Source organism: Dasypus novemcinctus, chromosome 5 (genome assembly GCF_030445035.2).
Source record: "Dasypus novemcinctus isolate mDasNov1 chromosome 5, mDasNov1.1.hap2, whole genome shotgun sequence".
NCBI classification, from domain to species: Eukaryota; Metazoa; Chordata; class Mammalia; order Cingulata; family Dasypodidae; genus Dasypus; species Dasypus novemcinctus.
The window spans coordinates 114062326-114086568 of record NC_080677.1 but is presented as its reverse complement, the minus strand read 5'-3'; the positions used below and the strand labels follow the sequence as shown (position 1 = coordinate 114086568).

General features: G+C 33.7%; 1 protein-coding gene across 3 annotated transcripts in view; it reads right to left on the bottom strand.

The window, feature by feature from the left end:
- AGBL3 (AGBL carboxypeptidase 3) overlaps positions 1 to 24243 on the bottom strand; it is an 85295-nt gene that overhangs the window by 34601 nt on the left and 26451 nt on the right. For all 3 annotated transcript variants that reach the window (XM_058297408.1, XM_058297407.1, XM_058297409.1), the window contains exons 5-11: positions 24130 to 24234; positions 14330 to 14465; positions 12399 to 13178; positions 8129 to 8291; positions 5002 to 5128; positions 4035 to 4135; positions 3637 to 3749 (exon numbers count right to left, since the gene is read on the bottom strand). In XM_058297408.1, the coding sequence (XP_058153391.1) occupies positions 3637 to 3749; positions 4035 to 4135; positions 5002 to 5128; positions 8129 to 8291; positions 12399 to 13178; positions 14330 to 14465; positions 24130 to 24234 (1525 nt within the window). The remainder of the gene's footprint in view (positions 1 to 3636; positions 3750 to 4034; positions 4136 to 5001; positions 5129 to 8128; positions 8292 to 12398; positions 13179 to 14329; positions 14466 to 24129; positions 24235 to 24243) is intronic.

Below are 24243 nucleotides of genomic sequence, written 5' to 3'. Positions count from 1 at the left end.
TTTATTCGTTGTATTTAGTTCATATTAGTGAGACCATATTTGTCCTTTTGTGGCTGGCTTTTTTCACTCAGCATAATGTCCTCAAGGTTCAAGCATTTTGTCATATATGTCCCAATTTCATTTCTTCTTACAGCAGCATAGTATTCCATTGTTTCTATACACCACTTTGTTTTTCCATTTTTCAGTTCATAGACACTGAGGATGCTTCCATCTTTTGGTAATTGTGACTAATGCTACTATGAACATTGGCATGCAAATATCTGTTCACGTCCCTGTTTTCAGTTCTTCTGGATATATCCCTAATAGAGGGATTGCTGGATCACATGGAAGTTCTATATTTAACTTCCTGAGGAACCACCAAACTGTTTTCCACAAAGTCTACCCCATTCTACATTCCCACCCACAGTGAAGGAGTGTTCTTATTTCTCTACATCCTCTCCAGCACTTGTAGTTTTCTGGGCTTTTTTCCCCAAAATTATAGCCATTCTTTGAGGTGTGAGATGGTATCACATTTTAGTTTTGATTTGCATTTCCCTAATAGCTAGTGATAGTGAACATTTTTTCATGTGCTCTTTCGCCATTTCTTTTTTTTTTTTTTCTTTTTGGAGAAATATCTAAGCCTTTTGCTCATTTTAAAATTGGATTGTGTAGCAGTTTGACATAGTTATGAGTTCCAAAAAATAGATACTGGATTGTGTTTGTAAACTTGTCTGAACCTGGGTATGATTAAGTTATGATTAGGGCTTTGATTGGGCCCTTGGTGGGTGGGGACTCACAGATAAAAGGCATGGCAAAGGACAGAGTTGAGGGCTTTTAATGTTGGAGTTTTGATGTTGGAGTTTGATGCTGAAGCTGGAGCCCCATTAAGAGAAACAGAGTCATTTGCCTGATAGTCTTCAGCTGACTTTGTGGAGAAAACAGAGGAGCTGAGCCCAGAGGAACCCAGGAAGCCTGAACCCTCCCAGACATCCACAGCCATCTTGCTCCAAAACGTGAAAACAGACTCTGGTGAAGGAAGTAACTTATGCTTTATGGTCTGGTATCTGTAAGCTCCTACCCCAAATAAATAGCCTTTGTAAAAAACAAACGAATTTCTGGTATTTTGCATCAGTACCCCTTTGGCTGACTAATACAGATTGCTTGCCCTTTTATTAACAAAGAAACATTTCCATTTATTTTGAAACACATCTTTTCCCCCCTTTTTCAGTAGCACCTATAAAAAGCTTGAATTTTATTTAGAAAGTTGCCCCTCTGCAACTAACAAGTATAGTTCTTGTAGATGAGCATGCAGGTGCTAGAAAAACAAGTTACTGTCTCAATTTCTCTGAAAGTTCTGAATATCTGAAAGGTATTCTAGATGAATAATACATGATAAAGGCTATTATTTATATAGTATTTTATAGTACCAAGTTACAAAGGATTTCTTTATACATTATTTGATCTTATTTCTACCTCTTCCCTGATTTAGAATCACGTTTAAAAGTAGGTAATTTTCAAATGTCCCATCAATATGGAGCAAACCGAGTAAACTATGGTATGTCTAAGTACTATGCAGAAATTGAGAAAATTTCTATATACTGATAATCTATAGTGATTTTTAGAGTATATTAAGTGAGAAAAGCAAGACATAGAAACATTTAGAGTATGCTATCTTTTATATAAGAAAGGGGGATATAAAAACATAATTATTCATTCATATTTTTAAAGTGAAACAATGAAAGGATAAGTTAAAAAAAACTAATGAAAATGGTTACCCATAGGACTAGGATGGGAAGAGAGAACAGGGATTGAATCAAGATTTCTGTGTTCTGTGAATGTACTTTATTGTATAGTTTTGCCTTTCTTATCCTGTATGTTTTATAAAGTTAGAAAACAAAAAAATAAAAAGGGAAAAAAGACATTTCTAAAAGTTAAAAACCAGCACAAACCACTTAACTTTAGGTCAAACAGATGGCATAGCTGCATAGAGAAAGAATTTTTCTTTTATATACTTTAAAATAGTATAAAAATTTGATCATATATTATAAGTGGGATATAAACTAAGGCTAAAAAGAATTACAAAGAAATCTTAATTTGAAGTCAATAGTCATTTTTTGGTAGCAATATTATGCATATATACTAGAAAAAGGTAAATAAGTATTTATATTAATGTAATTAGGAACAAAGATTTTCAACATAAAAGAGATATGAGTATAAAAGAATAAATCATATAATGTTAAATTTGAATTGGAAATGTCATTATGAACTCATGATATTTTCCTCTTAAAAATACACGTTTCCTAACTCAATCTCCTAAAAAAAATCCTCAAAGCAAATATAACTAACACTTAGTCTGTGTTTTCTAAATAACATTGTTCATTAAAAAGAAGCAGAGCTTTTTTGAAGAAATGGTAGATTCCAGTTATGGTGCAGGAAATCTATAAGATGAACCTAGGAAATCATTCATGCCTCAAAGTTTCCAAAGTCTACTAAGGCCATGTCAAAAATACATAGGAGTCAGTTCAAAGGGTCTCTCCATGGCCAAATATGAGGAAATAAATTTTTTATAAAGATTTATTTTATTTATTTCTCCCCAACCCCCTCATTGTTTTTGCTCTTGCTGTGTCCATCTTGTAGTGTGCTCATCTTCTTTTCTTTTTAGGATGAACTGAACCTGGGACCTTCCATGTGGTAGGCAAGAGCTCAATTGCTTGAGTCACATCTGCTTCCAAATATGGGAAAATGTAAGCATTAGAATAATAATGGCTGGAACTGTTTAGAACACATCAAATACAAACAAATCCATGAGTTCAAAATGATACTCTCCATTTGCAAACTTATTAGTCCCTGCTGAAGGTTGTTAAAAGCACAAACTCAAAGTCTAAAAATTTATATAAAGGGGAAGTATCATAAATTTGTTTTGCCTTTCCTATGAGAACTCTACTAAAATTGGTAACTCCCCTCTTCCAAAAATGTTCCCTTAGCTTTGAACTTTGTACTTAGTATATACTAACTTATATAATAGCATTTATGTGTCATTTCTATAAAAGTTTCAATTCTCCGGGGATAAAGACAGCATTATGAACAATTTGAGTTATGTCTTGCACATAAAATGCATTGTACATAGTGGATGTTCAACTAATATTGCTGGAATATGAGTAAATAAAAAGAAATCTACATTCACAATTTGACAGCACTGAAGTATATATCTGAATGTGATTAAAAGGGGAAACATTAGATTGTAGATATGGTAACAGAATAAAAAATTTTTAAAATTAATGGAACTACATTACAGAAATCGTGAACCCTAAATTAAACCATCAACTATAGTTAATAGTACAATTATAAAAACGTGCTATCAATTTTAACAAATGTTCCACACTAATGCAAGGTGTTAATAATGGGGTAGTAAATGGGAATCCTGTATTTTTATGCATAACTGGTCTGTAAACTTATAACTTCTCTAAAAAGAAAAAAAAATCTCCCATGCTCTGGAAAAAAAAAGTCTACATGAGTTCTGGCTAAGGTCTGGTTAATGTTCATGGGGGAAAATTTCCCACATCTATAGTTGGAATCTGCAGTTCAGACTGACAATAATATCAAAGTATTATTATAAAGAGCATAGTACGACATATTACTTCCATGGTCTTAACTTACCTAGACTCCAGATCCAATGTAATTTCCATCAGAGAAGTATCTGAATCATCAAAGATTTTTTCTAAGGTTACGTGTTTCTCCATTTCTTCTAACTCTTTCAGGCACTGATAATACTAGGGGAAAATCTTAAATGAGTTAAGTTGAAAAAAAACGATTTCCTAATTAAATGAATTGAATATTTATAAACACTTGAAACAATGGCTCTTAGAATACCAAGTATCATATTTCCTAATTAAACAAATAGAATATTTATAGACACTTGAACAATGGTTCTTAGAACACCAAGTATCATAAAGCTCCAAACACTGTTAGGATAAAGAAAGGAATAAACTATCATAAGCAGGTTATGTTATCTGATAAGCTGGTGTCTGATGTATAACAAAATGGAATTTGCTTACCTTGGTCCGATCTGGATCACAATAGTCCAAGAGAGAATCACAAAAATGATATCCCATTGACTCCAAGTCCTTTGTATTGAAATGAGTGCCTCGTTTATTACCTAAAACATCAATAAGCTTAACAACCCCTTAGGATAAATTAATCACTTTTCCTTAGCAGGTTAGGCCTAAATTGCAAAATAGAGAGTATAAACAAAACATCTGATATGAATCCATATCTTCTCCTTTTGAGTTGCTTCTCTGGGATAGATCATATAACAGCTGATTGCTTTCTCTAGATCCTTCTCCACCCACCCTGACCAAAGCTGCCTTAATAGATTAGTCTATGTTGTAAGAGAGAAGAAAATAAGACAGAATGTCTAAATAGCCCTAATAACTACTTTGAGCAAAAAGATTTTATGAGAAAATGATTCCATCATCATGAATAATGTTATACCTGTTTAAAGGTGCTTTAAAAACAAAGCAAGAAATTATATAGGTGGATTTCCTGCACTTCCCTTGGAAATGGTACTACAGACCCACTTTTAGTTTTAAGCCAAGGAACCAAGTGCTTCTATTTAAATATAAATTAACAAAAGAATTTGTCTCTTTATTTTACATCACAATTAGCAAACTCATTATATTTCTACCCTGATATTTTAAGTATGTGTGCTGTTTTTCTTGAAGTCATTAGAGTTATCTCCTAGAACGCTTTTTTTAAAAAACAAAATACAAAAAAGCAATAACAGATTAGTTCATGAAACAATCAGTTCGCATATTCTACTTATATTCTAAAATTTCTCTTTCTAAACAAAGGGAAATGATGAAATAGAGCCATCATGTGGTGGCAATTTACTTATCCTATTTATAGAATTGATTGAATATCAGCAGGCATTTAAATAGAAATGTCTACACTAAGAATTTTACATCAAAAACATATCTTTGGTTTAAAGCTCTGAGATCCTTGAATAAAAATACTCAGTCTTACCTAGAGTAGATCCACAAAAAGTGGCCTCCATGGTAAAGCTGTTCCTGATTCCCATTTTCCACATTACCACCCTTCCTGTTCCTTCTTTGCTCTTCTGAATGTTAAACTTGCAAGCTGAGAATGAAAACTGAAAAAATACACATAAAAATGAGGCCCGTTTTTTTCCTGGAAACAATGTCTCTCTTAGAAAGTAAGGTTGATAATGAAAAAGTATATGTGCAAAAGCAACAATTCTCACTAAAGCTTCAGGAGCTTCTTTTTATATCCTGATCTATGGAAATAACTCATTTTAAGAATGACATATTTATATTTCCTAGAACAGTAGATTCTAAGTCTAACAAATTTTACTTTTTCTCTATATATAACTTATATTTAAAAACACTAGACTAAATTCTTGATACTGTTTGGATAAAATCTTATTTGGATAAAATCTTAACTTTAATAAAATTATAGGAAGGGGGTTAAGTATGTTTAGAAATGAAGATTAGTGTTGTAGCTTTCTAATGATTGAATAAAAATTCTCTATTTTCATGTGAAATATGATTAGAAAGCTAAACCATTAAAGATAGTGGTAATACCAGTGCCTACAAATAGATTTTTAAAAATTTTATTTTGCAAAATTAATATACTGTAAAATTTCATTTTTTGGTGTGCCAATTCCATTTTCAGAAAACAATAACAGTTTTCTTAGTGTTGTTTTTCTGTATATAAGTTCTTTGACATACATGTGATTGCAAATATTTTTGCTTAGTCTATAGCTTGTCTTTGTATCATTTCAACAGGATCATTCACAGAGCAAAAGTTTTTAAAATTTTAATGCAGGCCAATTTATCAATTTTTCCTTTTATGGATCATGCCTTTATTGTATGTCTAAGAGCTTTTTGCCTTTTATACTGAGGTCAATATAAAGTGTGAAGTTTAGGTTGAGGTCAATGTTTTTTATTTTTATTTATTTATTTTTTATATATGGATGTTTGAATGTTCAATGGTTCCAATACCATTTGTTGAAAGGACTTTCTTTTTTCCATTAAATTGCTTCTGCACCTTTGTCAAAAGGCTGTAGATGCATAGGTCAATTACTGAACTTGCTCCTCTGTTCCATTGATCTAGGTTTCTACACAGTTGCCAATACCATACTGTGTTGATGTCTGCAACTTTTTAGTAAGTCTTAAAACTAATAGTGTGATTCCAACTTTATGCTTTTTTCACATTTGTTTTGGCTATTCGAATTCTTTTGATTTCCATATCAATTTTAGAATCAGGTTGTTTATATCTACAAATAATCATGCTAAAATTTTGTTTGGAATTTTATCAAATAATTGATCAATTTGAGGATAGCTGACATCTTTTCTATGTTCAATCTTCTAATCTGGAAATATAGTATGTCTCTACTTATTTAGGTCTTTGATTTCTTTGATCAGCATTTTGTGGTTTCAGCATATAGATCCTGTACATATTGTTAGATTTATAGTTAAGTATTTCATTTATTTTGGAACCATTATGAATCGTTTTGTCTTTAGCTTTGGTTTCCAAGGGTTCATCACAAGTGTATAGAAATGTGATTATACTTTGTGGGTTGACCTTGCTAATCTCACTAGTTTTAGGAGTTTTTTGATGGATTCCTTTGAGTTTTCTATGTAGACAATCGTGTCTACAAATAGGGACAGTATTACTTCTTCCATTACAATCTGTATGCCTTTTATTTCTTTTACTTTCCTTACTGAACTGGATAGAAACTCTAGTACAATGTTGAATAGAAGGCATAAGAGTAAACATTCTTGCCTTTTTCCTGATCATAGGAGGAAAACATTCCGTCTTTCATCATTAAGTATGATTGTTGTTTTTTGTTAATGTCCTTTGTCAGATTGAGGAAGTACCCTTTTATTCACTGTTTGCTGGAAGTTTTAAAAATCATGAATAGATGCTGAATTTTGTCAAATGCTTTGTCTACATCAATTGATGTGATCATGTAATTTTTCTTCTTTAAACCGTTAATACTGTGGATTGCATCAATTTTCAAATATGGAAGTACCCTTACATTCTAGGGATTAGCCCACCTGGTCATGATATATTATTTTTATACATTGCTGGATTCAATTTGCTAATATTTTGTTGAGGATTTTTGCATCTGTATTTTGCATTTGTATTCATGGGAGATGTTGGTCTGTAGTGCTTTTGTTTTTGTTTTCCTACTTATAGTCTTTAATGTTGGCATCATGGTAATTCTGACCTTATGATTTTGTTAATTTTCACAAAGATTTTAATAATACACATTTAAAAGAAAATCTAAATATGGATGTTCCTATATTTTAAAGCAGCCTTTACATTATGTGGGAGACCTGTTTAAACTGCAAACCAATTGTTTGTGATTTTTGAGAAACTGATTCATTTCAACTAAGGCCATAATAGGATAGCAATCTAAGACACTAACAAATATGTCAGTAGCCCAAATACTAAAATATCTTAGTTACATGGGATCATTTTGTAGAAGTAATAAATTATATATATATAATATATATATATATATATATATATAAGAGTACTGACGATGGAAATTTAGATAGGAATAGCTTCAAGAATGAAGTTGCTTTCTCTGATCTGACTTTCTCAATTAAGGAATGAATCCCATTTGGGCAACAAAACTGTACTTTCTGTAAATGGCTGTTCTTACCAGATCATCTGTTGCTTTTTATGTCCTTGGACACCAATCATCCTCCAAGGAAAATAAATACTTCACAAGTCCTTACAATTGAATTGGCTGGTAGAGAATGTATAGGGATGTCTACGGGAATTTTCTTTACTAAGTTTAGTCATTAGTTTTTTCTAAAGTATGATTAAAATTATTTTCACATCTTGGTAAATAGTGGTTCCAATATTTCTACAGTCTGTATAAAATAATAATACATTTTACTCTTTTCTCATTCTAATTTCTATCAATTTTTGAAACTTTGGTTATTACTTAATAGGGCTCATTAAACTTTCCAGAATTGCTTTTTTATGGTTAATTGTATAAAGCAATCAAAATAACCAAATAAAAAAGCAGTTTACTGAATAGAATTATCCATTGCACTGCCCCACATGGGCAAGATTTAGTAAAGGAAAATTTCAAATCCTAAAAGACGCTTACTTTATCTGGACAATTTTTGCTCAGCATAAGTGGAAAGATGCGTTGCTGTAAGTATAATGCTTTTGATCTAGCACTACCATCACATCCATACATGAAGATATTCTCTTTCCTACTATGGCCATGAAGGTCACAATATAAAATAACCTCTCGTTTCTCCATCAATCTACCAAAAAAGAAAAAGAAGTTACAAATTTTGCCTCTGCATTTTTCTTCCATGAGTACAGCTATGGCTTTTTAAGTATGTCCAAAGAAATAGAATTTCCTATATCCTGGCTTTCAATTTCTTCCTCTTCACATCCATACTGCATATTACTACTAATATGTAATTTTTAAAAATCTACAATAAATTCCTATTAACCACAGGTAATATCTAAATGCTCTAGTCTTCCATGATAAGGTCAAAATTTACCTTTTAACCTTTCTCCCAAGACTTTCTCCAATGGTACCCCTCTGCTTTTTAATTTAGGGTTTCTGTGATATACAGAAGACAGCTCGCTTCTCTCTTTGCTCATTATCTCTCATAAAGAAAATCTACTTTCTGACTGGAATATCTTCTCTATTTTTGTACATATAAATACTACCTCCATGTTTCATGCTTGATCTCAAGCCTCATTTCCTTTCTAAGTAGTCAAATCCATATAATTTTCTCCTTTTGAACTCTTGTAGCACTTAATATTGGTACCATTGACTGGGCACCTGACTATGAAAGTTTTCATATTTTGCGTATTTAAGCTCATTAAAGGTGGGGAATGCTTCAAATGATGTAGAACAGTGCTATGCACATAAGAAGTACCCAAATATTCACTGAATAGTTGAGTCCCTGATGAGTTGATGCTGAAGCCAATTAATATTTACCCTTTGATTAAAGTGGCAATTAATATTATTTTGAGAAGAATGGTACCAATGCTTGAATTGATTTTCTCCCAGTAAAATTGTAGTAAATATTTAAAGAAATTATTACATATTCCTTAAGAGCACAATCCTTAGCCAGTATAATTTAGGCACTCAATGAATACTGAAACAATTAAAAAAAAACAAGCCCCAAAAACTTAATGAAGAAAATGACTAATAAAGGAGGCTTTCGAAAGGTGTAAAGGTGATTGAATTATGGGAATTTTTGTCCTTTTCTCGTATTTCTAAACTTAGTATAGCATTATTATATTACTTAATCAAAATTACATTTATTATTTGTTCTATCTGCAAGTACACATACCAAAATCTTAACAATGTTTATTATAGTAATATGAGGTATATTATTTTTCTAATAAAAATATTTAAAAACCTAAATCCAAAGCATACAAAACATAATCTTTATCAGATACAATACTCCTTTAATAGTGAAAAGCCAAACTGAAATTGGCTGCCTGCATTAATTTCTTGCCCTGTTCTCATTTGGTGCCCAATAAACTCTAGCCAATAGCATGATTACTATAAAGCCACTAAATGACAGTTAAAATTTTTAGGAGTCTATAAAAGTTAGATTATAAAGCATAAATATCAAGTTAAGCCCTTAAATAAGAAACATTAAAACTCCAGTTTTAATTCTTCCAGTCTCTTACAAGTGAATCAAAAAATTCTGCTTCTAAGTCATTAATTCCCAAACAAATGTTATTACTTCTGAAGTGAAATAGATTATTAGGGTCCCTCACCTTGCATTAATTTAAATCATTTTAAAATAGTTCGAATTTTCCTCTTACCTACAGGTAACTAAGAATCTTATACTAGAATCTACTCTCTCTCCTATACTTCATATATACTCAATCTTAGATATACTTACACCTGCTTATATATCCACACATACATGACTGACTTCTTATACCTCTTACCTGCCTGTGATTAATTGTATTCAGGTATTTCGTTTCCTTGGAAATCTTTCTGAAACTTACTGAGTAGACTCCTGCGATAACCTTCTTACAAGGGAATCTGAGCAGAATTGAGAAATTTTAAATAGCTTCCATAGAGGCAAGCCAAAGGGCCTTAAACTGTAATCCATCTTGTGTTAGACCACAGATTCTTAATGGCAAAGTGCTTCAGGTAGATATCATATATAGGCATTCTCTCAACTCCCTTTTTATTAAAATAAGCTTTTTACTTTGGAATACTTTTAGATTTACTATTAACTGCAAATATAGTAGAGTTCCTGCATATCCTTTGCCCAGTTTTCCCTAAAGTTAAATTATTAAGTAACCATGGTACATTGTCAAAATGAAGAAACCAACATTGGCACATTACTATTGACTAAACTTGTGACTTTATTTGGAACACCCTAGGTTTCCCACTAATGTCCTTTCTCTGTCCCAGGATCCAATCCAGAATACCACATTGTATTTTTTTTTCACATTGTATTTAATAAGCTCCTTTTTAACTTTTGTTATTCCAGGGAAATAAGAAGGTCATAGGTTATTCTTTTATCACTTAAATATTTCCCAAATACTTGAGGGAATCCTGGGGTTCACGTTTATGATAATTACAAAGCCAAAGTTTTCAGTCCCTTTTCTGGGATCCGCACTTCATTCCTTATGTTTCTTAAGTAAATAAAAAGATGAACATAAAAGCGAGAGTGGAAGATTCTGAACTAAGAGAGTCAGCCATGCCAGGTGCTCCTGAAGCCTCTCCATAGCTCTTCTGAGGAAGTGGAAGTATCCTTGGAGTCCTCACACTAACTCTGCATTCAGAACTCCCAATGTTCTAGGCCCTTCTCTGGGCACTATAATAATAATTTTCTCATTTAATCCTTCCAACTATGAGGTATTATTTCCATTTTACAGATGACACATTTAGAACTGGTTTTTTAATTGCTCAAGGGCACACAGTTAGTAAATGATATAGCAGGGATTTCAGTTTGGTATGGTTTAACTCCAGAATCCATGCCTAATTAATTAAAGTACCAAAAAGCTTAAGAGGCTATGAACTGAACTTGTAATGAGTGACCTCTGACTCAAATAACTTTTTTACTGTAGCACACATCTATTTCTGATTGTCATTACCTGAATCTAACAAATAATTGACTCAGCCCGAATCATGTCCCCTCTATAGCCACTTGTGAGTGACCTCCATGGCTTTATCCATTTTAATGTCCTCCCTCCTCTGCCTTCATCTTTCATGAGGAAAGTCTAATTGCTTCTGTACAAGAAATAGCTTTTTTATGTCTCTTCACTGAAAATGTTTACCCCGACTCTTGATCATCTTGTCACCTCTCAGTCATCCTAATTGGAAGTCTCACTCACAGCTACTGTTGACCTACGAGAACACATAGCTATGACTTAATGCCAGTCTCCATCCTTCAGACAATGAAAATTCCAGACGGCATCAATCCATCCCCCATGAGTTAGCAAGATTTTACTCATCGATAGCATTCTGGTTAAGCTATCAGACGCTGGGGAGTTAAGTGGTCAAATCCAAATCCTGGCTTCCTAACTTTCAGCTGCATATTTTGTGCAAGTTTCTTAAACTCCCAATGCCTCAATTTTTCTATTTGTAAAATGGGGTAAATAAAAATAGCAATATAAAAGAGATGTTAATATATCTATTTTATATCAAATAAAATAATGCATGTGAATAATTTAGCACAGGATTAATAAAGGTTTGCTATCATTATATATAACCCCTTATTTGGGTGTTTATTTTACTAGTGGGATTAGAGAAGGAGCCACAAGAGACGATCCAAAAGAATTTTCTCTGAAGCCTTCTATTCCTGCAGTGCACCAGGGAGAGAAATTCTACCAGCTTCTCAGGAAAGCCACTGGTTTTAAAAGAACGACCCAGTCATTCAAAGAATACTTAAATATTATGCGCATTTTACTGCTCTGGATTCTTCAGAAAATGTAAAGCTGTTCAATTCACTTTCTCTGGGGGAAATAAGATGAATACTCATGAAAGCTTAACTATATAATAATAATCAAAAGATCAACACAGTGCCAGAAAGCTTCTGTGAGATGTAATTAAATTTTCACATATTAGAGATTCAAGGATGCCGAAGTAACTATCAGTGCTACCATTACCTTTAGCAAGACATCAAATTTAGAATATGTGAGTTCAACCACTAGTTTCACAGAGCCATCAAAATATTCTGGTCTGTCTCATTTAAGGGAAGGGTAGTGAATCTATTGGCATAATGCCAGGAGGGTATGGAATCGGACTTGAAAAGAACGGAGAAATATAGTTAAATTCTCTAAAGAAAAGCTGGAATAAAATTAATGGGATTGTGGGAGCAAAATCTTACTACCAAGTTTACTAAATAAATAAGGAAGTAATCTGAGACTTATTTTACCTATGGATCATGTTCCGGGTATACCAAACTGAAGGAAACGATTCCTTAAGGAGAGATGTATAGCAACGGTTTAAATCCTGACCAGCTAAGGAGCATCGATAATTTCCCACAATCACTCCATCTGGATTCAGCATGGGTACCACCTTGAAGATAAAAGTGTCCCGAAGCAACTGTGCATCACTCGAGTCTCCTAAAATATAGTCTAAGAAGCCTTTCATGATCCAAGAGCTGTTGGTTTCTCCTGGATGTACCCTTGCAGTCAAAATCACAGCCTTTCGTTTTCTTGACTCAGTGCTCTTCAGTGGGGTGGTGATTGTTAAAACATACACCATGTTCCTAGCAAGTGTGTGGCACAAGACACGTATTTTACAGAACTTTGACCGTACTGGATCATTATTGATGTTAGAAAGGTAATCTTGCAGATTGGTATAAGTGTATGGATAGCAGTGAGCAAAGTAGCAAGTATCTTTGTTGTATGGAAATTGAAATGTCCACGTAAGAGAAAAGTAATGGTGCCCGTCTTGCCCCAGGTTGTTCTTAAAATACTTGATTTGGTCTCCTATTCTCTGCCAACCAATATTATGAGCTTTGGCCTCTTTGTCAGAATAGAAGAGTGGGCGCATACCCCGATTGTAAAGACTGGAAGGCTTGGTGAAATTGACAATGGTGAATCTATAGACTATTCCTGCTTGAGTATTAGTGACTTGGAAATAGTACCATTGAGTGTGTTTATTTGTGAAGAGGTCAGGGCGTACAGTCAACTGGTATTCATATTCCGCTCTAATATAAAAGGAAGGAAAGGGGAAAAACACATAAAAATGTAATTAGGACATTCAAGTTTAAATTAAATTAGGAAAATTATCATTTGTTTACCTACTCAAAGAATACTTTTTTGGACATAATGTTTATTTAGGCAGTATCCAATAACAAACAGCTACAAAGGATATAGGTTTTTAAAATTCTCTCCTTTATTGGATGAGAAACTGATTCTACACTGATTGTAAGGAAAGACTTTGTATACCTTTTTAGTTCAAGAGAACACATAAAAACATGGACATTTAATTAAAAATGATATATTTCAATCCAATAATACTGCCTAGAAAATAATTGATTAAATCTTGAAATTGAAGAAAAGTCCAATGTTTCTCATACATGTATTTGTACTTTCAATGATATCTTAACTCTATGCATCTGAAATAACTATCATTGGGAAATGCCTTAAAACATACAAATTAATGATTACATAAATTATAAAATTTTAAATTCCTTGAGGATAAGGACTGAATTTGTTAAATATTTGTACCCCTTATACTTAGCATATTGAAGATGCTCAAATAAAGGTTAAAATAATCATTTTAGCTATATACACAACAATATTCTTGATCATTTGTGATTTTTTTCCTTCCTCACATAGCAGTTTTCTATACTATGAGCACTACATTCTTTGCATGTGTGTGTAGTTCTAAAGAATAAACTAGGAGTAGATAAAATAAATGTTACAAAATCTTGATTTCTGCTGAATCTGGGTGATAAGTATATGTCAATTAATAAATAATTATAATATTCTATTGTATGTTTAGAATTTTTCATAATAAATAATTTTTAAAGATAGAATGCCCTTGGGAAGCATGTTACCAAGAATATTTTATGAGACACTCATCCCAAGAACTGTTCTATTAAAGAGTTTGAGAAGCTTTAAGAGTTTGGTTGTGTGTGTGTGTGTGTGTGTGTCCATCATGAATACTGAAAATGGACAGAACAGACACTTGTTTAACTTTAACTCATACTTCTCAAAATTATTTAACACAGCATTTTTATTGCCCTCCCCACAATAATTTCTAATTAGTATCTATACTTCAGTTATAGATACTAAGAACTTTAGTACACAGAACTTGTGGCTATCTCCTCAAATAAAAGTAATTAAAACCTACACTTTGACTACCTTCTGTAGATTACCACTCTCAAACCTTGCTTCAAACATCAAAGTGTCACAGTTATCCACAGGCTGCTTCAGGGGCGTTCGGTTACCCCCAACTCGGGAATATACAAAACAGGGCTCTTTGTAAGCTGACAAGATAAGAAGACCATAGAGATATCAAGCCATATTTAAAGTGTACATGCTATTCTTAATATAATTTGGAACTACAGTACTCTAAACATAGTCTGAGGCTACAGTACAAGTATAACTGATATGTCACTAAGGATCAAACATTTTAAACTAATTTGAAACAAATTTTTATAGAATTATGTTGAAGTAAGAAAGGCAAAACATTTTTTTTTTTGCTAAAAATGCAAAAAAATAAATTCATACATTTCTTACATTAAACATAAATACCCATTCCACCTCTGGACATGATGAAGTAATTGGTCTGGAATTGCTCTTTCACTACAAATGACTATAAAACTGGACAAAAAATATGAGTCAACTGTTTTCAGATATTTGGGCAAGAAGTAGAACAGAACTATATAGGGTCCTTGAAAGAAGATAAATACATGAAGTAAGTCCATGTTTATCCCTTGCTTTCTGCCTGGGCATACTTTCTGGACAACAGCTCAGGGAGGGTGGCATTTAATAATAGCATGACAGACTTGCTGGGCTGAGGCAAGACTGTTGCTGGGTCTGCTAAAGTAGCTATTTTTTGTGTGTGTGTGAATTTGTGAGGCAGGGTACAAGAGAGAAGAAAGGCACAAAGAGGAAGGACCTCAGCATGTGAATTTGTGGTTCCTTTTGGCTTGACTAAGGACTGGGCTATACATGTACAGGGTAAGTCTTAAGAAAGATAGCAGAGAGCAGCTGCTACTGGGCTGAGATACAAGAGGACTTATAATTCTGGGATATATCAACATTCTGATCTATCCAGAGTGGAAAGACTTCACTGTGCAGCTCGGGCATTCAAATGAGACTCCATAAAGGGTGAACCTTAAGTATAAGGACCACATCCAAAAGGTCCATGACCTAGGACAAAAGACAAAAAGAAAATAGACCTCCCCATATGAAAAAGTACAACTAAGTCTGAACACAACAAAATGATCTGTGAGCAACTTAAATGCCTACCAGAACAAAATTCAACACCATATTTAAAAAAGAATATAATTCAGACTCCCTACAAACATATCTTTTGCAATGTCTGGCATGTAATAAAAAATTAAGAGGTATAAAGAGAAACAGGAAAATATTATCTACAATCACACAGAAAATCCAGAAACTGAAATTAACAAAGAAGCAGTTCGAATATATGTTCAAAGACATAAAAGGAAAGATAATGAGTAATCAGATAGGCAGTCTCAAAAGATAAATGGAAGCTAGAAAAAAATGGAAAAAACGGGAAATTCCAGAAATGAAAAATTTACTAGATGGGTTTAAGAAAGACTGAAGACTGCAAAGAATTAATCAGTGAACTTAAAAACAAGTAAATGCAAATTATCCAATTTGAAGGACAGGGAGGAGGGAGCGAAGAAAAAAAAAGAACAAAGATGCAGTGATATGTGGGACATGTCTAGCAATCTAGGATATGTGATTTAAATTCCAAAGGACAGGAGAGAAAGAATGGTATAGAAAAAAATGTGAAGAGATAATGGTTGAATTTTTCAAATTTGGAAAAAAATTAACGCATAGATCAGAAAACTCCAAGCAGTATGTATATATATATATTTTTTTTTAAAGATTTATTTATTTAGTTAGTTTCCCCCCCTCCCCTGGTTGTCTGTTCTTGGTGTCTATTTGCTGCGTCTTGTTTCTTTGTCTGCTTTTGTTTCTTTGTCCGCTTCTGTTGTCGTCAGCGGCACAGGAAGTGTGGGCGGCGCCATTCCTGGGCAGGCTGCTCTTTCTTTTCACGCTGGGCGGCTCTCCTCACGGGCGCACTCCTTGCGCGTGGGGGCTCCCCCATGCGGGGGACACCCCTGCGTGGCAGGGCACTCCTTGCGCGCATCAGCACTGCGCATGGCCAGCTCCACACGGGTCAAGGAGGCCCGGGGTTTGAACCGCGGACCTCCCATGTGGTAGACGGACGCCCTAACCACTGGGCCAAAGTCTGTTTCCCGAGCAGTATGTATATTAAAGATACCCAAATCTAGGCACTTAATAGATTGCTGAAAACATAAGAAAAAGATAAAATCTTAAAAATGGTCAGAGGAAAAAGAGACACATCACATATAGAAAGCAATGATATAAATTATAGCTGACTTTTTATCAAAGATAACAGAGGTCTCAAGACAATGGAACACTAACTTTAAAAAAATATATTTAAAGGACAAAAAGTTAGCCCAGAATTCTATATCCAATAAGAATGTCCTTCAAAATGAGGGTGAAATCAAGATTATTAGACAAACAAATTCTGAAGGAATTCATTGCCAGCAGACCTACACTAAAAAGAAAGGCAAAAGTACTATGGGCTGAAGAACAATAATGTCAGTTGGAAATTAAGAAATACAGGAAGGAATGAGAGCAGGAAAAAGGATAAATAATATGTGAATGAATATAAAAGATTATTTTTTTCTCTTACTTTCAAAGGCAACTGGTTTTTTAAAACAAAGTTAATAGCATTATATTGTGTTTATAACTGATGTAGAATGAAAATTATGCACACCAGAAGCAATGTATGTAATTTTTTCCTTTTCTTTTTTTCTAAATTATTCTTTTATTTTTTAAAGATACTTAGATTATAAATGATACATAAAAAATGTAGGGGATTCTCTTATGCGCTACTCCCTACCCTTCTCACACTTTCCACATTAACAACATCCTTCATTAGTGTGGTACATTTGTTACAATTGATGAACATGTATTAGAGCAATGCCACTAAGTGTGGATTACAGTTTACATTATAGTTTATACTCTCTCCCACACAATTTTGTAAGTTATGGCAAGATATATAATGGCCTTTATCTGTCATTGCAGAATAATAGAAATTTACTCACACTGTTGTTAAGATTTTACTTTTGTGTAAATTGGTATAATGTTAATACAAACTAGACTGAAAAAGTAAGGAAGCAGGTTATAATTACTAGAGTATACCCAAGAAACTATATAGTAATTAAAATGGAATTCTAAAAAGCATTTGATTAACCTAAAGGAAAAGGAAAGGAGTAAATGAGAAGCCAAAATGAGATGAGTTAATTAAGCCCAACCATATATACAAGTACATAAAATGTAAGTTGAGGGAAGCAGATTGGCTCAAGCAATTGGGCTCCTGCCTACCACATAGAAGGTCACTGGTTTGGTTCCTGGTGCCTCCTAGAGAAGACAATGACCTGGCATGATGGGCAGGCATGGCAAGGTTATGCAACAAGCTGATGCAACAAGATACACAAGAGGAAGAACATAAAGAGAGGCACAACAAAGCAGGGAAGGAAGGTGGCTCAAGCAACTGGGCGCCTCCCTCCTATATCAGAGGTCCTAGGTTCAGTTCCTGATGCCTCCAAAAAAACAAGGAAGATGAACAGACACAGCAAGTTCAAACAATGAGGGGGTGGGGAGAAGTAAATAAATAAAAGAAATATTTTTTTAAAATGTAAGTTGACAAAACACTAATTAAAAGGCAGTATTGTCAGATATGATAAAAATGCAAGATGCTACTATATTCTGTCTCCAAGAGAAAGACTTTAAATAAAAAAACTGTTTAGAAAGATTGAAAATAAAAGGAGGAAAAGACATATCCCAAAATAACAGTAAACATAAGAAAACTGGTATTAATATATTAATATCAAACAACATAAACTTCAACACATGGGTGTAATATCAGAGATTTAAAAATGGCATTTCCTGTGATAAAATAGACAATTTATCAGGAAGGCATTACAATGATTAAGAATATTTCAAATAGTTTGAAATAAAGAGAGGAATAAAAAATCCACAGGCATAGCTGGAAATTTTAGCACTTTTCTCTCAGCAATTAAAAGAACAAGTAGACAAAAAATACATAAGGATATAGAAGATTTGAACTCTATCAACCAACTATACCTACTTGACATATATAGAATATCATACACAGCAACTCACAGAACACATTCTTTTCAAGTGCACACACAATATTCACCAAGATAGACTATGTGCAGGGTAAAAACAGTCTTATTAAATTTCAATATACCACAATTGGAATTAAATTAGAACTCAATGACAACACAATATCTAGAGAATCCTTACATGTCAATGTACAGCAATATATTTCTAAATAGCGCACAGGTCAAACAAAAAAATTACAAGTGAATTAGAAAATACTTTGAACCAAATGACAATGAAAACACACTCACTGTATCAACATTTGTAGGATGACATTAAAGTAGTTTTTAGATGGTAATGTATGGCTTAAATGCATATATGGTTTTAAATGCTAGAAAAGAAGACTGGTTTAAAATTTACAGATTGATGCCTAGGTTTTGCTTAGGATAAAAAGTGTTGTAAAGAGTATCACTCCCAGCAGGATAATAACATAAAAGTATTAGTGGACAATTTGCAAATTCACAAATTTTCTTGAACCCCGTGGGCAGCTAAGGTTGCAGGGTATGGTGGCATGGAGTTATGTACCTCCAGAAAAAACATGTTCTTAAACTTAATCCATTCCTGTGGGTATGAACCCATTGTAAATGGTACCTTTGGTGAGGTTATTTCCATTAAGGTATGGCTCAACTGAATCAGGATGGGGTAGTAAGATACATGATAGACCTACAGTTGCAGGTGCTGGAGGACAGAGAAGGCACCACAGTCCTGACAACCAGTTTGTGATAAGACTAAGACCTAATCAGAGCAACAGATAGGGTCCTACCATTGCCTTACACCAGGATAATAAACCTCTAGTAACAAGTAACATCGTCTTTTGATGGGAAAGCAGCAAGAGAGTTGAGAGAGCAAACTGATGTGGAGAGTAAAAGGAAAACTTAAAACTGAGGATGGTTCAGAAATGAAGAAAAACCTTCTGTCCCCAACTTAAAGACAAGGTAATGCTAGAGGAATTTGAAATTTGTGATACATTCTAAGTAACTAGAGCCACAACAAATCTAAAACTAGCTTATCTCATCACTAGGTTGAATCAACCGTATCCTACCTCCCACTCCTCACCACCACCACACACATACAAAAGGCCTAACACCTAGAAGGCTGTGCCTATATCCAGTCATAAAAACAACTTTCTTATGTTCTCTACTGACCTGCAGAAAATATCCAGCTTTCGACAAAAAAATTATAAGGCATACAAAAAGGAAAGGAAAATAAAAAACCAAAGCACTGTCAAGAGGCAAAGTAATTAATACATTCAGCCTCACACATTACAAAGATGTTGGAGCTATCAAACGAGGACTTTCAATTAATTATGATTAATATGTTAAAGGCTCTAGTGGAAAAGGTAAAAAACATTCATAATCAGATGGGTATTTTTTTTTATTTCTCCCCCCCCCCCACCCAGTTGTCTGTTCTCTGTGTCTATTTGCTGCATGTTCTTCTTTGTCCGCTTCTGTTGTTGTCAGTGGCACTAGAATCTGTGTTTTCTTTCTGTTGCATCATCTTGTTGTGTCAGCTCTCCATGTGTGCGGTGCCATTCTTGGGCAGGCTGAACTTTCTTTCGTGATGGGCGGCTCTCCTTATGGGGCACACTCCTTGCACGTGGGGCTCCCCTACGCGGGGGACACCCCTGTGTGGCACGGCACTCCTTGCGCGCATCAGCACTGCACATGGGCCAACTCCACATGGGTCAAGGAGGCCCAGGGTTTGAACCGTGGACCTCCCATATGGTAGACAGATGCCCTAACCACTGGGCCAAGTCCTCTTCCCCAGATGGGTATTTTTATCGGAGATATTGAAACTGTAAGAAAGCATCAAATGGAATGTGAGAAATAAAAAATACAGAAAGGAAAATGCCTTTGATGAAATCATCAGTATACCTGACATAACCAAGGAAAGAATCAAAAAGCTTAAAGATAGATCAATAGAAATTGCCCTTACTGAAAGACAAAGATTGAAAAATAAGAGACTGACCAGAATAGAGCATCCAAGAACTATGAGACTATATCAAATGGTCTAATATATGTGTAACTGGATCCAGAGGGAGAAGAGAGAGAGACAGGGTTAGAAGAATTAGTGAAGAAACAAAGCTGAGAATTTTCAAATATTTATGACAGACACCAATTGAAAGATCCAAGAAACTCAAAGAAGGATAAATACCTTGCAGGATAAATAACAAAACATCTACAGCTAGGTATATTGTAATCAAACTAATGAAAATGAAAGACAGTAAATATTGAAGGCAGATAGAGAATAAAAGACATTACGTGTGAAGGGGCTTAGTATTGTTTGAAGGAAGATCTGATTAATGATGTATATAGAAAAACAGGGTAATGCAAAAATTTTAAAAACAGATAAACATGATAAGTTAATAGTGGAGAAAAATGGAAATTTTAAGGCATACTCAAATTAATCTCTAAGGAGGCAGAATAAAGACAAATAAGAAACAAGAACAGATGCAACTAATAGAAAGAGTTGGCAATATGTAGTTAGTAAACCAACCACATCAATAATTTCATTAAATGTAAACATCGTAAACATAACAATTAAAAGACATATTTTCAGATAGTGTATTTAAAAAGCAAGCCCCAACTATATGCTTTCTATCCCAAAAATTCAAATATAAAACATAAATAGATTAAAAGTAAATGATAGGCAAAGTTATACCATGTAAACACTAATCAAAGTAGCTCAGACAAAATAGACTGGAAGGAGTAAAGCAACAATAATCGATATGGTGGCATTAACGTAAGAATCAGTGGAAGAGAATAAAGAATTTAGAAACAGACCCACATGTCTATGGTTAACTGTTATTTGAAAAAGATGGCAAGACAAGTCAAGGGGGATAGGATAGTCTTTTCAAATGTGATGGCACAATTGTATAAACAGGTAGGAAAAAAATGAATCTTGATCCCTATTCCAAATCATTCACAAAAAATGATTCAAGATGGATCACAATCATACATGTAAAAGCTAAAACAATAAGTTTCTATAGGAAAACATAGGTGACCTTGGTGAAGGCAAAGATTTATTGGGAAGGACACAGAATACATTAATCTTGAAAAAAATACAATTGGTAAGTGACTTCAACAAAATTTAAAGGATGAAAATTTATCAAGAGAAATGTTATTAAAATGAAAAGGTCTGCCACAGACTGAAAAAAAAATATTCACAATGTATGTACCTGACAAAGGATTTATATTTGAATATATATCAACGATAAAATAACAACTCAATATAATTGGCAAACAACAGACACTTCACAAAAGAAGATATACAAATGACCAATAAACATATTACATGGTGCTCAACATCATTAGTCATCAGAGTAATGCAAATTAAATTCACCAGATACCACTTCATACCCATTAAAATGACCTATTAAAAGGTGGAGAAAATGTGAAGCAACTGGAAATCTCATATTGCTGGTGAGAAGTAAAATGGAACAACTACTTAAACTTTCAAACACTGAGATAATTTAGAATGTTAAACATACTTATCCTATAACTTAGCAATTCTACTTCTAGATATTTAGCTAAGAAAAATGAAAACATATCCACAAAACAATTTGCACATGAATGCTTATGACCATTTTCTTTGTAATAGCCCAAACTGTAAACAATCCAAATGTCAATGAATAAACTTTGATGTAGTCATATTAGGGGATGCTTTACTATTCAGCAGTATAAAAGAATTAATTATCGATACAAACAACATATAGGAATTTGACAAACATTAAGCCGAGTCAAAGAAGCCAGATACAAAAGAGTACATATTGTTTGAATACATTTATATGAAGCTGAAGAGCTGGCAAAACAAATCAATGGTGATAGAATTCAGAACAATATTTGCCTGGGGTTGGGGACAGACTAGAAGGAAGGCAGTGGGACTTCCTGGAGTGATAGAAGTGTTCCATCTTGATAGGAGTGTTGGTTTTATAGGTATTTATATTGTTCAAAACTCAGCAAATTGTGCACTAATTCTCTATGTATTTTACTGCATATAAATTTTACCTCAATTTAAGCAAAACAGCCTTGTCATATAGAATGTCATGTGCCTCAGTATCCTATTCTAGGATCTCAACTTTATATGAACATTCAATTTTCACTGATATTTGATTTACATTTTACCTACTGAAATTTTTCTATCTGTTTTTGTCATTTGTAAAATTAGAAAATGATAGATACCTACTTCCAAATAATCCCTCACATACTGGTTGAAAATCAAGTATTAGAGAATTTTTAATTCTTTAACAGTTTTTAATAGCCTTCCTTTCAACCCACTGACAGGCAGGTCTTCAAAATGTTATGTGAAGTATGGCATAAAAATTAACATAAGTGTTACTGACTGAGCTGTATGTTCTTTTTTTACCCCCAGATCCATCCTCTAATCTACACATTATACGTGCCTCAAGAGGTTATCTTTATGGTTTTGCCTTCTGGCTCTGGACAATGGGAGGCACTGGTAGAATACAAAAGGTTGGAAAAAGAGTGAGATTGGGTTCTTTATTCCTTTGTTTCCTTCCTTTCAATACCATGGGTTGGCGATAGTCTATGTTCCTATACTAAAAGCCATAGCTGTTTAGGAACTGTCTCTTACAGTGACAGATCTCTTTAGGTCTGAAAACCAGTCTGTCCTCTTACCCTTTCAGGGCAAGAAGACATAATGATTCTGCTGTTATGGTCCCATGTTGTTTCACCATCCTTTGTTAGTTCCCTCAACTCTGATCACCTTTTTGGAAGTTATCCTTTCATTAAACTCTCTTAAATTATTCTAGTTGAGTATGCCATCTCAACACTCTGAATGATTCACTTATTGTAATTTTTTTTTGTCAGTTGTCATTTAAGTTAGGTGTGGAAGTTCTAAGGCAGGTTAGCCATGTAAATATTTAAAATCAAATTTTAAAATCAGAGATGCTTCTCTCACTCCAGTTGTTTAAAAATATGCATGTGAGTATAAGATTTCTAGAATTTCTTACCCTACAGGAAGCAATGCTTTTGCATTTCTCTTTGTCTTGCCAGTTCTTTAAATGAAATACTCTACAGATGCTCTCTGGAAGTTACCGTTAGTATATGAAAACACTCTAGAATTCTTATAGTGAAATTATGCAGGAGTCCCATACTTCATCATGTTGGTGCTTCAGGAGCAGTAGTTTAGGGCATAAGCTGGGACTTCTATGTTTGATTATTAGTATAGTCTATCATGAAAGCAGACATGAGATTTTGCATTAATAGCGTTCTCAAAGTGCAAGTATTGATCTTCAGCATTAAGAAACTTCCAGATAGTCATCTTAGATGTGAATTTTAATGTAGGGTATTTTCCTTTTTTTAAAAAGTTAATGACCCCAAGAAATGCATCAACATGAATGAAATTAAAAGAAAAACATCTGAACAATGGCATGAATGTGATCTGCAGATGGAGAGGAAATAATAGTTGCAGAGTATCCCACAGTCTTTGAAAATTGATACAAGCATACTTCATTTAAATATAACTTCTCACTCTAATAGCCAAGATAATGTCTTATTTTAAGGCAATTTTGCTTAAAGTGCAGTACACCTTCAAGAATGTAGTTAGCGTTAAATAAAAAATTTGTCAGTATGTACCCCAAACATTTTTATGGGCTCAGGGTCTGCCTGATAATTCAAAATTTTCACTATAAACAACAAAATACATGTAACTAGGAGATTAACTCAGGTACCAAATGATATTTTACAGCAACATCTTTCATTATGTGCCCACCGTCTTCAGCTAGATAAACCACAATGTCTTCCTTGGAGTTTGTGTAAAGGGGTTCCATCTCTAGGCCTGTGGGAGCATACACTGGCTCAGTATAAGGAGTCCAATCTGAAAAAA